At 33.1% G+C, this 18,770-nt stretch overlaps 2 protein-coding genes across 3 annotated transcripts; both read left to right on the top strand.

Moving 5' to 3' along the window:
* The first annotated feature begins 2,686 nt into the window (after positions 1-2,686).
* Positions 2,687-9,260, top strand: LOC130749283 (auxin transporter-like protein 4). Of its 2 annotated transcripts, none has more exons than XM_057602619.1 (9): positions 2,687-2,835; positions 3,709-3,920; positions 4,010-4,195; positions 4,334-4,446; positions 4,567-4,750; positions 4,987-5,084; positions 5,893-6,100; positions 6,727-6,984; positions 8,721-9,260. In XM_057602619.1, the coding sequence occupies exons 2-9, from the start codon at positions 3,741-3,743 to the stop codon at positions 8,988-8,990; spliced, it is 1,497 nt and encodes a 498-aa protein (XP_057458602.1). In that variant the 5' UTR covers positions 2,687-2,835; positions 3,709-3,740; the 3' UTR covers positions 8,991-9,260. The 2 variants fall into 2 exon arrangements, with proteins under 2 accessions (XP_057458602.1, XP_057458601.1); XM_057602618.1 differs by having other exon boundaries at positions 2,730-3,421.
* Positions 9,261-17,281: 8,021 nt separating this feature from the next.
* On the top strand, positions 17,282-18,429 carry LOC130749779 (30S ribosomal protein S31, chloroplastic). Its single transcript, XM_057603151.1, has 3 exons — positions 17,282-17,534; positions 17,651-17,715; positions 18,167-18,429. Exons 1-3 carry the CDS (start codon positions 17,369-17,371, stop codon positions 18,299-18,301), a joined length of 366 nt encoding a protein of 121 aa, XP_057459134.1. The 5' UTR covers positions 17,282-17,368; the 3' UTR covers positions 18,302-18,429.
* The last annotated feature ends 341 nt before the right edge of the window (positions 18,430-18,770 follow it).

Genomic DNA, 18,770 nt, shown 5'->3' with positions numbered 1-18,770 from the left:
TTATCAAGTGCACCTTGCATAGGTGTAGCATAAATTATTTATCAGCCCCTGTAGGTCTGCTAGTTCCTTGAATTCCACCTTGTCCTTCTTACCCAACTTCACACCCTCACACCTTCTTCATACCCTCCTCAACTGTCAACACCACCCCTTCTTCACACTCTTCTCACCTGTCATCACCACCATTACTACACGCTCTCCTCAACTCCACACTCTATGTAGTTTCCACCGCCGCATACCACCACCCTACAACCATTCTCGCACCCTTCTTCCTTGTTGAGCTACAACCAACTCACCACTCATGTGTCTATGCCAGTAACCAAGCTCCACAATGATCAAATCAGGTTGTTTCACCGTGTTTTAACTCTATCAAATAACAATGGAAGGTTGTTTCACCGTGTTTCAATATCTAATTCCTCACTAACATCTTTCGGTCACCTTGTACAGAAATAGCTTGTAGAGGGCAACTCTTAGGAAGATACAATGTTCCAGTATCTAATTGATCTGAATTTCCAATTGTACCTTTAAGATTCTATTTAAACTACGTTTATTAGCTTCTAATTCTGTTCTTTCCCATTATGTTAAGTGTTAACATTAGCTTGAGGCATACCACATACAAGTTTGATCAAAATTCTGGTTTTCAGCATAAGCATGCAGCAAAGACTTCTTATTAAGTTTAAAATTGGCTTGACAAAAAAATAACATACTAACATTTTTTTAGATTAAAATTCTGGACTCAAACCATTTAAGATCTGTTTTCCACCAAATGTAGGGTGCAAAGTAACAGTGTATCTGACATCTTTGTTGTAATGTTGTCATGACAATTTTAATCAATCAATTAACATGATGAACACTAGAATTCATTCATTGTACAAAATACAGACGTGTTAGAGAATCAGCTTCATAGTAACTACAGTCGTTTGGGTCGAAAGAACACATATAAACTAACTAAGCCATACTGGGCACAACAAAATGCAACAACATTAGAGCAATAATAATAAAAACTGCACAATTAATTGTTATTTTAAATTTCTTCTCAAGAGAAGCAACTTCCAGCATTGTTGTTTCCAATGTTTCCTTAGTTGTCTCCAACTCTTTCTCCAAGCATAAAATTTTCCCCTTTTGGTCTTCCACCTCTTCCTTCATGTCTCTGTACATCTTTACTAATCCATTGAAAACCCTATACAAACCTGGATTAATTTCATCACACCACACAAAAAATTTGCAGGGTATTATGGGAGGTAAGCCATATCTTCCACAACCCCAAAACTTCCTCCTAAGGTTCTTTTCAGTATTAGAATGTTTGATAGTGGCTTGTACACCACAAAAGCACAGTAGGAAGTTCTCCCCCCCAAGCGATGATGATAACCTTCTTGTACAGGAAGAAGATGAAGAACTCTCCATTGCCTATTCAACAAATGAGAAAGTATTAATTCCAGGGAGGGGTGAGATCTCTGTGTTGATTCAAGAGGGTCCCTTCAGAACGTTATCACAAGCACAAAATTGGTGCCAGTTTAAGTATAAGCAACTTCGTAGCAAGTAACAGATCAAACAAAAGGTTGTCAACAAATGCATATAAAGTTGACCTATGTTTTCTTCCATAAGTTTTCATCATAAGCTGTAATATCAAAGTACTAAACTAATAACAACTAATACTACACTGGATCTTAGCCAAAAGGCAGTCTTTTAAGAAAAAATCCGACAGTATGGAACCACACTGGACATGAGTTGGAGTAGCAGATCAACATAAAAATGGAATTTGAATGCCCAGAAGCTAGTTTTGATCATGCATGAACAATGTACCTCACAACAAGTCAGTTAATTCCAATCAGACACTTAAATAAGCGAGTGAAAACAACCAGAGAATACCTTGGTGCTGCAAAAGGGTGGCCTTCGTGGTGAGCGTGTATGGCTGAATCGTGTTCTGTGCAGATAGAGGGAGGAGTACACGAATGCTTTCAATTCGATCTTCGGGCAACAGCGGAAAGGTTATGACCGGCGCCGGCGAATGACGGTAGAAATGAGTTTCCACCGTTGTTACAGAGTGTGATGCCGATTAGGGTTCTTAAATGGAATTGTGATTTTTGAATTTGAATTGGGGTTAGATTTGGGTTTTAGGGTTTCATAAAATTTCTTGGGATTTGGGTTTTAGGTTTTCAAATTATTCTTATTTTACTTGTTTTCTTTTTTTATTTTCATTTTCGGTAAATTACGTAAATGCAATTTTATAAATTATGTAAAGTTCAGGGACTAAAGTCAGAGAACTGAATACTTTCCTTGGTCAAACGCTGACAAGGCACGAAGTTACACAGGTCGGTTTCCTATAGAGCCACATATGGGTGGCATCACTGCCTCAAAAATCCGGAGTGGCTTGGAAGAGCTCGCCCTAAATGAAATATATGATGTGAGATGTGAGAGGAAAATAAAAAAAATAAAAAGAGGAGAAAATAGAATTTGGAACAATGAATTTCATAAATGAATAAAAAACAAGAAATTGCCAAGTTAATTTAAATAGCTTTGAGTTCAATGAAAATCTAAGCATACAATAGGTTACACTCTTAATTAAAGAAAAGAAACACAAAAACTTGAGAATCATCGGATGAAATCTGACGATCAAGTGTGGAGTGGGGCATTACTTAATTTCTAACAATTCAATTAATAATCTATTATCTTGGCCGTTGAAGCTGCTTTTATGGCACTATAAAAACAGAGGTCATTCTTTCCCTTCACTTCTTATACACTGATTAGAACAACGTCCAGTCCCTTTGATCTCCAAATTCTGTGTCATCATTTCATCCCCACCAAGAATCGAATCAGAATTTGGAACAAAACAGTGAGGTGGGTTTTCAACCCTCACCACCTCTTTGCTTTCTCCGTTGAGATTAGAAAGAGAACCAGAAAAAGCAACATAAGCATTACTACTACTACACAACACAGTACCCTTGTTTAGTTACTTCCCTTCTTTCACACTCTCTCTACTTTCCTTTTGGCTATATATTATAAAAACAAAAACACCCCATCCATTTATATATACACCAAATCTTGTTGAATAGTAACGAAAAGTGTCTTTTTATAGTCCTAATCTCAGAGTCTAGGAACCAAAAATATTAGTAACACCAAAGCTGTAGAGTTCTCTGTCCTTTCCCTGCTTTTTCCTGCATTATTTCTGTGTAAATTTGTGGCGGCTTTGAAGCGGTGGCTTTTATTGTGCTAATAAATTTTCAAGGTTCTGAAACTTGAAGATTTCCTTGCATTAAAAGCTTTCGTTGAATGAGTTTTTGTCATCATCACAATTGGATTAGTGGCAGTGAGTTAAGTTCAACAGTGAGAGTCTAAGACCAAATCAAAACCTTGGTAGGAAGATCTATCACCTGAGTTCTCTGAGTCCTTCAAGCTTTAGGAGAAAGTGATATCTCAGAAGAAGGTAGTGGGAACTTGGAAGTGATTTGTATTGGATTTTCTTGTGTGCCCACTTCTTAATTTTTTTGAATTTTTCTTTTCTCTGTTCCCCACATCTCTGTTCTTTTGGATTTGTGTGAGAAAAGTTGAAGTTTTTTATTTTTTTAATTTTATATTTTTTGGAATTCTGCAATGGAATTTCAATTCTCTGGATCTGGGGTCTTTTTTTCTTTTTTTCTTGGCTTTCGTTTTCTGGGGCTGCGTTTTGATCATGATTCTTGTCTCATTTACTGTCTCCTTTATGTATTTCAGATCCACCTTCCCTTTTGAGGAAAACAGAGACAATGTTGTCCCAGAAACAATCAGAAGAAGCAATAGTCTCCGCCGCCACCGAGACTGAGCATGGTGGTGGTGGCACCAGGGAGGAAGACAGTGGTCAAGACCAGTCCTTGGTCAGCCTCAAGAGCTTCCTCTGGCATGGTGGTTCTGTATGGGATGCATGGTTCAGCTGTGCTTCAAATCAAGTAAATTTACAAAACCAATTAAATTCCAATTACTCAAATTACCCTTCAAGAAATCAGTCTCTTAATTGCCAATGTTCCCATTTTTATAGGTTGCTCAAGTGCTGTTGACACTGCCATATTCATTCTCACAACTGGGCATGTTATCAGGCATCTTGTTTCAGGTGTTTTATGGCCTTGTTGGAAGCTGGACTGCTTACTTAATCAGTGTCCTCTACATGGAGTACCGCACTAGAAAGGAAAAGGAAAATGTTAGCTTCAAGAACCATGTCATCCAGGTTAGTGTTTGTAGTAATTAAGTTAGTTGCATGATTGTACGAACAATCAAGTTCATATTCTCAATCAATTATGTGAAGAAGTTTATATATATTCAATTATGAGAAAAAAGATACTGAAATGCCAGTTCTGGATTTCAGTGGTTCGAGGTGCTTGATGGGTTACTAGGTACATATTGGAAAGCATTGGGGCTGGCTTTCAACTGTACTTTCCTTCTATTTGGATCAGTGATTCAGCTTATAGCATGTGCAAGGTGAGATATTTGCTTTGATTTTCAGAGCAATTTGATTCTACGTGATCTGAAACTGGGGTTTTTGAACTTCCTTTCATCTGATGACAACACATTTTGGCGTTTCTTTTTTGTTGGAATCAGTAACATCTATTACATAAATGACAAATTGGACAAAAGGACTTGGACTTATATCTTTGGAGCATGCTGTGCCACCACTGTGTTCATACCTTCTTTTCACAATTACCGAATCTGGTCATTTCTGGGTCTTGGAATGACAACTTACACGGCTTGGTACATGGCTATAGCAGCTATTGCTCATGGCCAGGTAGATAACTGTTTTTTCTCATCCTTGAATTGAAACAGTTGTTATTGCATGTTTGGATACACTATGAAAAATTACAATGAACTCAAAATCACGGTCAACAGCTTTGAAAGCTAAAATAAAATTGTTTTTAATCAACATGATTTTGACTTCGTCTTGATTTTTCACCGTGTCTCTAAAGATGCGCTTAATTGATGTGATGATGTTTTGATCTTGCGAATCATGTTATGTTACTGCAGATAGAAAACGTCAAACACACGGGTCCATCAAAGCTAGTGCTATACTTCACCGGAGCCACTAACATTTTGTACACGTTTGGTGGACACGCTGTTACTGTGTAAGTTGACCTTTTTCTAAGCACTATGCTTTCTTTTACTCAGTTTCTATCCTACTCTTTGCAGCATTTGCTGGTCATGGACTTCAACAAAATCATGCAAATGAATCATTTGGGCGGAACTAGAAAAAATTAGTAAGGATAAGGAATGTGAAAATTTAACACATAATAAAAAAAATCAATAAATAGGTTCCTAAGTTTAAGTATGTGAAAATCATAATGTTATTGTTAGAAGAGACTTTCATAATTTTTTTAACAAAAATAGTCTTGTTCCTTAAATCAGATAGAGAAATCCGTCTAACACAAAAAATAAAAATATTATTCTCAATTTTAATACAGTTAGTACTTTTTTTTATTTAGTCATATAAATTCTGATACTATGTCAGAAATTATTTTAAAAACTTCAAATTATTTGGTGGAACACATGAATTATTTCATTTCTTACATGCCCAAAACTCATTACCTTATGACATCCCTCCTTATCTATTACTTAATTAAGTAGAAATAACTTATCTCTCTTTTTATATTATTCCTCTTTTTGTAATTAATCAAAACTTAGAATAATGAAAAGTTACAGATTTTTTGGAAGGTCGGTAGTTATTGTATTGGTAGGTAATTTTTGTCCTTGACCTGCTGCACAAAGTTCTAGTTCCATGAACATGTTAGGTTCATGAATGAAATCATAACAAACTCACAATGTGATTCCCCCATTTATGGAAATTTTAGACTTCCTTTTTTTATTGTGATTATTATTATTCTTCTCTTCATAGTTCTTTATGTGTAAAGTGAATAATGGTGACAAATGTTGCAGAGAAATTATGCATGCCATGTGGAAACCTCAAAAGTTCAAGTACATTTACTTGATAGCCACTTTGTACGTTTACACACTAACGATTCCTTCCGCCGTTTCCGTTTACTGGGCTTTCGGTGATGAGTTGCTTAACCACTCCAACGCCTTCTCTCTCCTCCCTAAGTCTGGCTTCCGTGACGCCGCCGTTATCCTCATGCTCATTCACCAGGTAAGCTAATAAGGGAACCAACGCTTTTTCTTTCTTTGCTATAAAAAGCCATGAGTTACTTTTAAGGAAAAGATGTCACATCTTAAAGAATTATTATTTTCATTTTTGGAAAATAAAAACAAAAAGCTAGCTTGAATTTAGATTTGAATAGAATAAAGATTGATGGGCATATGAATTTGTGGGAATCCTTCAAAGGACTGGCTTGTATATAGAGGGGTGTGATCTGAAAACTAACACTTTCTGTTTCATGAATACTTAGATCCCTTAAACACAAGAAATTCATAATTCACAATTACTTTTTACCTATTAATTAATCTGAAAAATAAATAGCAAAGATAAATATTCATAAAAATATAAAAGTACATAACTCCCAGAACTACTGCTAACAATGTTCATACAGTAGAAATTCTATAAACTAAATAAACTCTAATAATGGTACTGTTTGATTCATATTCTTAACATGTAACTAGAGAAAAACTGAAATTATAAAGGAGTAAATAAAGTTGAAAACTTTCTTTATAACTACTTGCTAACAAAAGTTAAAATTCCTTTTTATACTAACCAACATATCCCCTATTATTCCTAATACTAACTTTCTTTCCCCTTTTCCTGATAAATTTATGCAGTTCATCACATTTGGGTTTGCTTGTACTCCATTGTATTTTGTGTGGGAGAAGGTTATTGGGATGCATGACACCAAAAGTATATGTTTGAGGGCACTGGCAAGATTGCCAGTTGTGATACCTATATGGTTCCTGGCTATTATCTTCCCTTTCTTTGGGCCCATAAACTCTGCTGTTGGGGCTCTACTGGTTAGTTTCACTGTCTACATCATCCCAGCCATTGCTCATATGCTCACCTACAGAACAGCCTCTGCCAGAAAGGTAAATAAATTCTTTTCACATCTTACTGCATGCATGTTGGATACATGGTGGAAAACGGTGAATTAAAATCACGGTAAAGAGAAGCAATTTCCCTTAGATTTTATGGCCGTGCCCCGTGATTTTAGCTTCTCTATAAGTTTTTTCATGGTGTATCCAAACATACACTTAATTAATTCTCAAGCTATATCTCTTATATCTCTTAGCTGTGTCTGAATGGAAATCACCTATCATTTATTTTTGTGTCTCTTTCCATGTTCTTGTGATGATAAAATAAAGAATTTCCAATAAAATAACAGCTATACAGAGGAAATGTTAAAAAGAGAAAATTCTTTAGTATTGTGTATTTTATTTTTTCATTGAAGAGATAAGGAGTGGGAATTGGCCCTTTGTACCCTACCATCATCTCATGTTTTGTTACTTTTGCCCCGGTTTTAATGAGTGGGTTCACTGTCAGAGTTAGATGCTACCAGAGTTGAGTTGCCTTGATTTAGTGTTTTTGGGAATCTGATAAGATTTTACTTTTGGGTTGGAAGTGATTTTGTGAAAAGAAATGCTCTAGAATCACTTTTAGTTAGAAGTTATATAAGTCTTAATTTCTGAGCAAACAGTCCTTTAAATTCTATGCAAATCATGGAACTAAACATGCACTAAATTTATGTCTAGAAACCAGGTAGATTTACATATCGAAGAACAGGTGATTCGAGAAAGGTCGAGAAAATAGTAGTTGATCCAAATGTACTAGGACTGTGTAGTTTATGTGTTAACGTGATTTTAGCCCTATGAAAGTCTGAAACAAACACACATAACAGTAGATCCAAATTTGGTACTAGATAGATGGCATTAACTCAAACTGAGAGCTAGTCACGGAGAGAGTGGTTAGCAGCAAATGTACAAAAGCATTTAAGACTTGGATTTGGAAACATTACAAGTAGAATCATGGCTGGCGGTGGGTCATTTTCATCTAGTTATTTGCTACAGTTCAATTATTGTACTATGCCTAATGCCCCTAATGAGCAGGTGGGGTTGACTGATCTCTTCCCCAATAATTCAAATCAGGAGAATGGTACCAATAAGTTGCATTACCCTGAACTTTTTAAGTTAAGAGTATTTTCAATGCAAAGTTACTAGTTGGGTTTCGTAAACACTATTCTTGTAAACTCAAACTGGCACATAAAATTTAAGCAACTCAAGCAGAATTCGCTCTAATCACAATTGCTTATTTTACTTTTGTTTGGGTCTCCTTATACCTCATATATTCATATTATTTCAATGTCACGATACTATTCAAGTTCATGAATGAAAGAAAATATAATTTTTTAATAAAAAACAAGATGAAAGAGAATAAACAACCGTTGCTTAAGTGCTCCAACTGGATTAAGCAACTCTCATTGGAGATGTTCTTAGGTGGTTCAATCTGAGTATTGTGTATGGAGAATAATTTGTTGTGAGAGGTCTACTCATTTAATGTGATCTTCGAAATAATACCTACTTAATATGATTTTTGAGTCTTGAGAGAATTAGTTTTGTGGTGTTGTATGGAATACCTAAATAATAAATAAAAAAACGATGGAAAGTGTGAAAAAAAAACCTATAAATTTGTACATGCTAGTTATTGTGGACGACAATCATGTTAAATCTGCTTATTTGGCATCATTGCAGGTCCCGTTTTTAAGGATTTTTCTGAGTAATGCAACAGTTTCCCAAGTTACCTAATTTTGTTTTGTTATTATTTGCAGAATGCTGCAGAGAAGCCTCCTTTCTTCCTGCCAAGCTGGACTGCTATGTTTGTCTTCAATGCATTCATTGTGGTTTGGGTTTTAGTGATTGGGTTTGGGTTTGGAGGATGGGCTAGCATGACCAACTTTATAAGGCAAATTGACACATTTGGGCTTTTTGCCAAGTGCTACCAGTGCAAACCCCCAACGCCGCCACTTGCCACCGCTGCACCTGCCTCTCATGCCCACCATCAGAGCCGAGCCTTCTCACTCAACTCTACACAATATTAGAGCTCAGCTAGCTACAGTCACATTCCCTTTCATTACTTGTATTATACATGGGTGAGAGAGAGTGCTAAATAGTAAATACTCCTCCCCTTAATTTTATGTCTGCTGGGCCTGGGTGGGTTTTTGGATATTAATTTGTCCCTTTTATCTAGTTTTCTTTTCCCCACTCCTGAATGATTAGTTCATTAAAAATAGTGTGTCAAATGTTGTGATTCCTCTGCTATGAAATGCACGGGCTAATTAAATTAATTAAATACCTATGTTTTGATTGTATCTTTCTTTCTTTCTTTGTGTTTGTTAAATGGGGGTGTCTAAATGACCCATAATAAAGTTTGAGCTAAATAACCCACCATCCAATCACATTGGAGATAAATGAGTTGGAAATTAATTAATAAATAAAATCTAGAAATTCCAACTCACTTATCTCTAATGTGATTGGATGGTGGGTTATTTAACCCAAACTTAATCATGGGTCATTTAGACAAGATTTTGTTTGCCATTTTTTATGCTCAATAGATTGCAGTATCTCCTTATTGCATTGTACGTTTCCAGAATATGCCTTCAGAAAGTTTGATATATTTGCTATCTTAAAGTTTTCTTTATTAAATATGTTTTTTCCCTAAAAAGTAGAATTTTTTTAGTTTTGGTCCCTCAAATTTTATTTTCTAAAATATCCATAAATTTTGGAAATGTACATGTTCGAGTTACTGAGGCTGAGAGGGACAAGAGCAAATTTCGATTAGTAAAGAGCTAGGGTCTGTTTGTTTGCAGTTTTCAAAATTGCTTGCAGTTTTTAAAACTGTTTTCAGATTTCAAAACTGTTTTAAAAACTGAAAATATGTTTGGTACTACCTGTTTTCAAAAACTGTTTTTGAAAACAATTCTCATTTTTAATTTTTAAAACTAAGAAACCAAAATAGCTAAAAGATGTTTTCAGTTTCAGCTTTTAGTTGTCAGATATCAGTTTTCTAAATGTTGGAAAACACGTCTTTTAAACTGTTTTCTTCTTTTGAAAACTGTTTTTAAAAATTGTTTCTTAAAACTGTTTTAAAAACTGTAAACCAAAAATTGCAATCAAACAGACCCCTAGTCTTTGAAAATAACTTTTCGTTTAGTATTCATCCTTATAGAGATTAAAATATGAGTATTTCTGTCAATTGAGATGCATAATTGTAAATTGAGATGCATAATGGTAACTCCCAGGAGAGTTGTTCTCAAGAGATTGATCTTTATCCTAAATAGAATCTTTTTATTTAAAAAAAAAATCAATGAAAGAAATTAGGGACAAAAATGGATAATTCTCTATTTTATAGGAACATAAACATATTTAACCTTTTTTGTCAAAGTGTGCGTGATCTCATTAAAGATATTTTAATGTTATCAATGAAGAAATTAAAATTTATCACACTAATTTAAAAGCGTACTATCTAAGATGCAGAACATGTCCACTTCAAATTGAATTGAACATTGAGTTCAATCAATTGCCATCCACACTTTGAGCTTTTAGATTCCTCTCATTTCTGCATTTATGGTGAGCAATGCGGCGTGGACCCAGTGCGTAGTCACATGGGCTGCATGTGGGTACATATGCTAGTCACGTGTCATTACTACCAGTAGATTAATGACTTGTAATTCATGTTACATGAACTTCGCCCTCAACAATTGAGACCCATGTGTTCATTAATAACCTAATTAAGGTTATACGTTTATGTTCTCTAATAATTAATATCTAATCCATTGACCCTACGCCCCTGATTTTGACTAATTTAAAATGCTAGTTTCTGCACATGCTTTGGATATTTTGGTAGATGCGTTGTTTCAGACTCAGTTAGACTCAGTTAATTAGTATATGCAAGCAAAGTAAGAGCATCGATCAGGAACTTGATAGGGAAAAAAATATGTAGTCATATTAGAAACCAATGTGATATTCTTTCTAGAAAATGGGAATGGAGAAGGGGAATCTAGCTACCTATCTTTACTTCAAAGTGAAGCTGCTTGTACTGCAAGCTTTACATAGGCTCCCACCAGTCTCACTATTCTCATTTCTCCAATTGGATGAAATGTATAGGAATATATTTCAATTATTGACATATTAGCAAGTATGAACTTTTAAATTTCTACATCTATTTTATTTTAACTACTATTCAAACATGCAGATCGGAACTAGAGTGTTGACTCTGGCTTTCTCCTTTGTCCATGTTGTAATCTTCATCCACGGCGGACGGAAATGTGCATCAGAGGTCAATACCCATCTATATAGATACTGTTGTGTATTAAGTGTGAGTAAGTCTCACATTAGAAGATAAGTATAACTTTAAGCAGTTAATAAGTGACATGACTCATACACCTAATGTCTTAAGGTTTTTGAGTGAAAAATGTGGTGTCCAACTCACTTGTGGTTTACTTTTTAGCCCAATGTGGAGTTTTATCCTCAATTTTAAATCATCTCCTTTAATTTGGGCCCAATAATAGTATCAGAGTCGATGTTTGGTTGGCCAGACTCCTTGTGTCGAAAGTCTTCCTGTAATGTTGTGACCAGGTGGCGAGTACCGTTGATCGGCCTAATGACGGTGCAAGTATTTAGAGGCCCAAGTATTTGAAGGCTTCCGCTTTCATTTGAGATGGACTCACAATTGCGGGGGAAATAGGTGGGTATCAAGTGTGAGTAAGTCACACATTGGAAGATAATGATAACTTCGAGCGGTTTATAAGTGAGATGGCTCATGCACCTAATATCTTAAGGTTTTGGGTGAAAGATGTGATGTCCAACTCACTTGTGATTTGCTCTTTAGCCCAATATAGAGTTTTATCCCCAATTTTAAATCATCTCCTTTAATTTGGACCCAACATATACTTTACGCTCATGTTAGCAAGTTGGAGAAAAAATAAGGAATTAGGATTAGGATGAGCGTTTATCTTAGAGCATTAAACCTCCCTTTATAGTTTACCTATAGGTGTGACTTGGCCTAAATTTTTTTTTTGTGACTTGGCCTAATTTTGGAATGGGTCAGATCAGGGTTTTCCCATAGATAATTGGAATTTGAGAATCCCATACCATTTCAACCTAATCTTGAACATACTCTTGGGTTGATGTTTTGGGCCATATATTGGGTCTAGACTGAAGGACCCCATAACATCTATGAGTTGAGGCCTTAATGTATTAGCCCGCACTATGTTTTATTAAATATCCATGATAATGATGCTATATATCAAAAAAATAATGAGTCACTTTGAGAAAAAAAAAAGAGTCACGAAATGAACGTCTAAATAACATGTTTTCAAATTATATTGTTTCACATGAGACATGTGAATTATCGAAATACAATGAAGCTTTATAAATAATAAGGGCCCGTTTGGTGGTCAGGATAGGATATGATAGGATATGATATGTGAACAGGATATCAACATGATAGGATAAGAGCAGGATAAACTCTTATCATATCCTGTGTTTGAGGTGCACATGATAAAGACAGGATATGATAAGGAAAAATGTATCAGATTTATATTTGAATAAAAAATACATTTAAAATTGATCCTTCTATTAAATATAATTTATTCACATTTTCATGAATGAGTCTATATTTTAAAATAAATAAAATTAATTTAAATTTTATTAATTAGCCTATTTTATTGTTTTGAAGATGCCCTATATTTTAAATAAAATTATGCAGTTAATCGATTGGTTTTCACTTAGTTGTAACACGTGATAATTAACAATAAAAGTTAACTAAATTAAAAATATTATTATTTCAAAAGTACTTTATATTTGAATTATAAATTATTATATAAGTAGATAAGTACTTTTAAATATGGAGATGAAAATAAAAAATTAATCTATTACTATTAAAAAATTAATATTTGTAATCAATGTTTTTCACTTAGTTGTGACACGTGATAAACAATAAAAATTAACTAAATTAAAAATATTATTATTTCAAAAATACTTTATATTTAAATTATTATATAAGTAGATAAATAATTTTTAAATAATAGGATATGAAAATATTAAATTAGTCTATTATTATTAATAAATCAATATTTATAAGTGAGTAGTCTATTTTACTATTTATGAATAATAATTTTATTTATTTTTTATTTTAGTTAAATTAATATTTTATATTTATTAATTAATATTATTATAAATTATATAATACTAAAATAAATTAATTTGCAGTTAGGATACTGAAAGAAAATATATAACTGATATCCTATTCTACTCTATCCTAACTCCCCCCTCAGGATAACTTTTACACATGATTAACAAGATAGGATATGAGACAGGATAGTGTTATCATATCCTGCTGGTGCAACAAACAACAGATAACAACAGGATATGATTATTATCCTGTCATATCCTATCCTGTCCTGGTTTGGTGGTCAGGATATGATATGATAGGATATGATATGTGAACAGGATATCAACAGGATAGGATAAGAGCATGATAAACTCTTATCATATCCTGTGTTTGAGGTGCACATGATAAAGACAAGATATGATAAGGAAAAATGTATCAGATTTATATTTGAATAAAAAATACATTTAAAATTGATCCTTCTATTAAATTTAATTTATTCACATTTTCATGAATGACTCTATACTTTAAAATAAATAAAATTAATTTAAATTTTATTAATTAGCTTATTTTATTGTTTTGAAGATGCCCTATATTCTAAATAAAATTATGTAGTTAACCGATTGGTTTTCACTTAGTTGTAACACGTGATAATTAACAATAAAAGTTAACTAAATTAAGAATATTATTATTTCAAAAGTACTTTATATTTGAATTATAAATTATTATATAAGTAGATAAGTACTTTTAAATAATAGGAGATGAAAATAAAAAATTAATCTATTACTATTAAAAAATTAATATTTGTAATCAATGTTTTTCACTTAGTTGTGACACGTGATAAACAATAAAAATTAACTAAATTAAAAATATTATTATTTCAAAAATACTTTATATTTAAATTATTATATAAGTAGATAAATAATTTTTAAATAATAGGATATGAAAATATTAAATTAGTCTATTATTATTAATAAATCAATATTTATAAGTGAGTAGTCTATTTTACTATTTATGAATAATAATTTTATTTATTTTTATTTTAGTTAAATTAATATTTTATATTTATTAATTAATATTATTATAAATTATATAATATTAAAATAAATTAATTTGCAGTTAGGATACTGAAAGAAAATATATAACTGATATCCTATCCTACTCTATCCTAACTCCCCCCTCAGGATAACTTTTACCCATGATTAACAGGATAGGATATGAGACAGGATAGTGTTATCATATTCTGTTGGCGCAACAAACAACAGATAACAACAGGATATGATTATTATCCTGTTATATCCTATCCTGTCCTGGTCACCAAACGGGCCCTAAAGTTAATTTGGAATAATTCATCAATTTCACTCATAATGTTAACAGCCTCAAATTAATCTCTAACCTTACAAAAATAAATATCCCAATGTATATGACTGTCATCTAACACGTTAGTCCTTGTTGCTTTTCCCCTTTTTTGTAATAGGATGCATATATGGCACAAGGACCGCACATGGGTCAGGTTTGTAATAAAAAATGAAACTAACACAACCCGAAATGCAAAGGTTGGTTGGATCGGTTTATCCATTTCCAACCTCGAACTGAAACCAGTCCTATTCGACCATGAATAGGTTGGTTCAAATCGAGTGATCGAGTCAACTGATTGAAAAAAAAACGCTTAGAAAATTTAAAAATTGGCAAAAAATGTTACAAAAATGAGATTGATTTGAGCCAACAATTGCATAACTAAACTATCTAAGTCAAAGATTGTAGATCTCAATGTCTTGCAATCGTTTCAACGAGCACCCAGGTCTCTTTCCTTTGCATTATCTTGCATCACATTCAAGACATCACAAGGATCGTCTAGTTTTCGTTGATGATGGACTCGAGTGTTGTCAAGGACCACAACAAAAGGGATCATGGCGGGCAGGGAGGGGGGAGAAAGGCACAACAAATTAGTGCTTGCTACCAAAGATGGGGTATGCAAGTCAACCCATCCTATTTAGGTGGGTATATTGAATTTTAAACTATAGAGCATTATTTTATAAGCAAATCAATATATTGAATAGAAGTGCAAGGGGTACTTCAACCCAATACAAAGAGAAGAGAAGCAAGAGAAGAAAAAATTACAACTCAAATATGGTGAGGGGAGGGCAATGTCAGAAGATGATTCTAGGCGAGATATGGTTGCCATGATGTGGAGGTAAATTGCAATTATACAAACTAAGAGAGTTAAATTTTGCATTTGCTTTTTTTTTTTTATAAGTTAGACAACTTGCTACCTGCACCAGGTTATTTTGCTCTTTCATGGATGTAATCAAGACCCATCACACACTTTCATTGCTAATTGAATTTTATTGGATATTTATCTCTTAAAAAATATTTAGAAGAAACTCACATATTTTAATACGTATGAAAATATATACAAACACAATTTTAACATAAAAAAATCTCATATAAAATAGCATATGATGGGATTTTAATCCATTCAAGTGATCTTCCCTCCCATATAAATAGACAATGGCATACAAGGAGCAACACTTTTACTCACCTCAAGAAATTAATATACCCAACTTCCTTAAACAAAGCTTACGTAAGCTAAAGATGCAACATAAATTAAATTTGAATAAGAGAGTTGCATTACTTTTTCAATATTAACTAGTATATCTTCATGACCGATAATCGTAAGATTAACTATCGGTTGTTAACTATGCTAAGTGGTAGGAAGCTGACCAATGAGTTTTTATTCACAAGAATAGTTCAGAATTGAATTCCAAACAATTTGCTAAGGAACAAAGTGCTTGTTTAGAGAGTTGCATTAGTATATAAAACATGAGCTTTATTAAAGCACCAAAATGATAAAATTGCAACAGACACAACATTGATTTTTCTTTCCCAGTCAAATCAACACAAAATGATTTTGTTCAGTCAAGTTGAACTCATGACTTGTAGCCCAAATGGCCTAATATGTACGAGTTAATTGGTCTACTTTGATTTAACTCAAGATGAAAGGATTAGCCCAAAAAATCCAACAAAGGTCCAGACTCCAGACTCGACCCAATATAATTACACTTCAAGTTTCATGACTCATTGACCCCAAAAAAAGTTTCATACGACTCAAGTTGACAAAATATAATTATGACTCATCAAACTAAATAAATTTGGATTATTCTCCATTATGTAAGAAAAGCATTTTTTAAAGTTATAATCGAGTTATCTTTTTCAAAGATAAAATTTATTCTATTTATTTTGGTTTTAGGCTTTAAAAAATAAATTATAAGCAACCAATTTATAAATTAGTACTTTCAACAATTCAACCACTCAACCACAAGTGAAATTTACTTCAACCTTTATAATACTCCCTCCATTTCAAAATGGTTGTAGTTTTAGCATTTCACATATTTTTCAAATTGGTTGTTGTTTTATAAATTCAAGATTATTTATCATATCTTCTTCTATCTATACCTTCATTTAATATTATATCTTTTCTACCACATCTAATTCTCATCAATCACTTAACCAATAACTATCATTCTCTCTTTAATAAAACTCAACTTTAAATAGAGGTATTTTTGGCAAATTTTATATTACAACAACCATTTTAGAACGGAGGAAGGGAATAGTTGATTTTTTTTTTAATGTTGGAATGGCAATGCTGACATTTTCTCAAATACGACCCATGTTTTTTTATAAGCAAATGTGACCCATGTAGTAGGAACTAGGAACTATGGCTGAAATTTATTTTTGGTACATTTAAGTAAATTTATTCATAATTAATTAAACTTTTAACTTAATTAACATCCAAAATAAAGTTATAAATAGCTTAAGAAAATATAACTCATTCACAATCCTAGATTGACAAACTTATCAAATTTGATATGTTTTCTTTTTAACAAAAAAATTAAGGTATGAGAAGGGTGCAATATAAGGACTCATCGGAGATCACATTAAATAGGTAGACTTATCACAATAAATTCTTTATCATACATATTTATTCATGACTTGGACTCTATACTATATGTTTAAGAGTCTAGCTATTTAACAACTGTGCTTCAAATATTTTTTTTTATGTTCTTTCACTTACCTTATGGAATTAAATAATAGAATCAAAGATGAATTAATATTTAAGATAAATAAACTGTTTAAAAAAAAGACAAATAAAAAAATTACCCTTTTTTTTAATTATATAAAATGCTATTAATCTACTTTGGATGGGGTTACCTCATGGTGTGAGAGTTATATGATATCCCTTTTATTTAGTGACTACTCTGCACCATTTTCCTTCTTGAAACCTTATCCTTCGTGTTATCCTCAGCCATGGCAACCCTGCTTCTACAATCGCTTCCCCCACTCCCCATTCAATTGCAAAGTTCCTCCTCTCACCTTTCTTTCTCTCAGTCTCAAACTTTCTCTTCACCGCTCTGCACTTCGTTCACTTCTCTCTCAACCTCTGCAACCTCCTCCATTTCACCAACCCCTTCTGGTACTCTCTGCAAATATGAACCAAAACAAAATAAAATTTCAAACTTTGCAGTAACTTTGCTTTATTATGTGTAGATTTTAACACCCCATTTTTTCATTTTACTTGTTTATTTCCAGTGTACTGTGGCAGAGGTGATAGGAAAACTGAAAGGGGAAAGCGCTTCAACCATTCATTTGGAAATGTACACTTCTGCTCCCATTTTCTCTTTCGAAATTAACCATGTATTGTATTGATCATGTTCATGCCCTTTTGTTTTGTTCAATTATTGAGCATTCATGTGTTCTTTACCCAATAGCTTAAGCTTTTGGGATAATTGGTTCATGAAATCGCATGAGAGTCTCTATGATTAAGTGTTATAGAATTTGATTATTGTCGCCCTCGATTCTTCTAATAAGAAAAAAAGAGATGAATTTCAGTGTGTTGTGCTGGACATGTGCATTGTTCAGGCTTCAAGTTCAAGTGGGCTCTTGTGTGAGGGGGTGTTAGAAATATAATCATGCGTCATTTACTCAATAGCTTAAACTTTTAGGATAACTGATTCGTGACAATTTGTAATGTGGTGGATGTTGTGATTTTTCTAGTTCTAATGATATGTTATTTGATTGGGATTGGGTGGGATGGGGGATTATCAGGCAAGGCCAAAGGACAAGAAGAAGGGTAGAGGACCGCCGAGGCTTTATGCTCCACCAGCACCTACCAAGAAAGATAAGTTCGAAGATAATGAGGTGGTGAAGATTGATATTGATGAGTCCCTCTTTTCTGGCTGATTTCAGTACTTGAATGTAATGTAATTTCTAGTCTTTCTTGATTTAGTTGTTGATATATGGATTCTATTGTGACATGAACTGTTTGTATTTTTCTTATGCAATATGAGTTATCTTATTATTTGAGGTCATTGTGCTTTTCCCCCCTGGTTTTAGGAATAATTGGTCACCTATGTGATATGCTAAGGACTCTTGCCTTAACATTTTGAAGTTAGGGATTGGAAAGATAGTTGTGCCTGTTTTTTTTACAGAAACAAGGAACAGAGAAGAAGGTCCTTTTATGCTTAGGATTTGAGTTTCATTGGAGTTTTTGAAAATGTGGAAGATTTAGATTCAGACTAAGGTTTTAGTTGTTTTCTGGTTTCCAATTTTAATTGACACTATGGTTGCATTTGTGTTCCAATTAAAGAATTTTGGAAAACTACAAATTATGAGGTCGCAATTGCAGTTGCATTATAGTTGTGGTAGAAAC

The sequence above is a fragment of the Lotus japonicus genome, chromosome 3 (assembly GCF_012489685.1).
Source record: "Lotus japonicus ecotype B-129 chromosome 3, LjGifu_v1.2".
NCBI lineage: Eukaryota > Viridiplantae > Streptophyta > Magnoliopsida > Fabales > Fabaceae > Lotus > Lotus japonicus.
The sequence above is the reverse complement of the archived record's forward strand: the minus strand, read 5'-3'. Positions and strand labels throughout refer to the sequence as shown.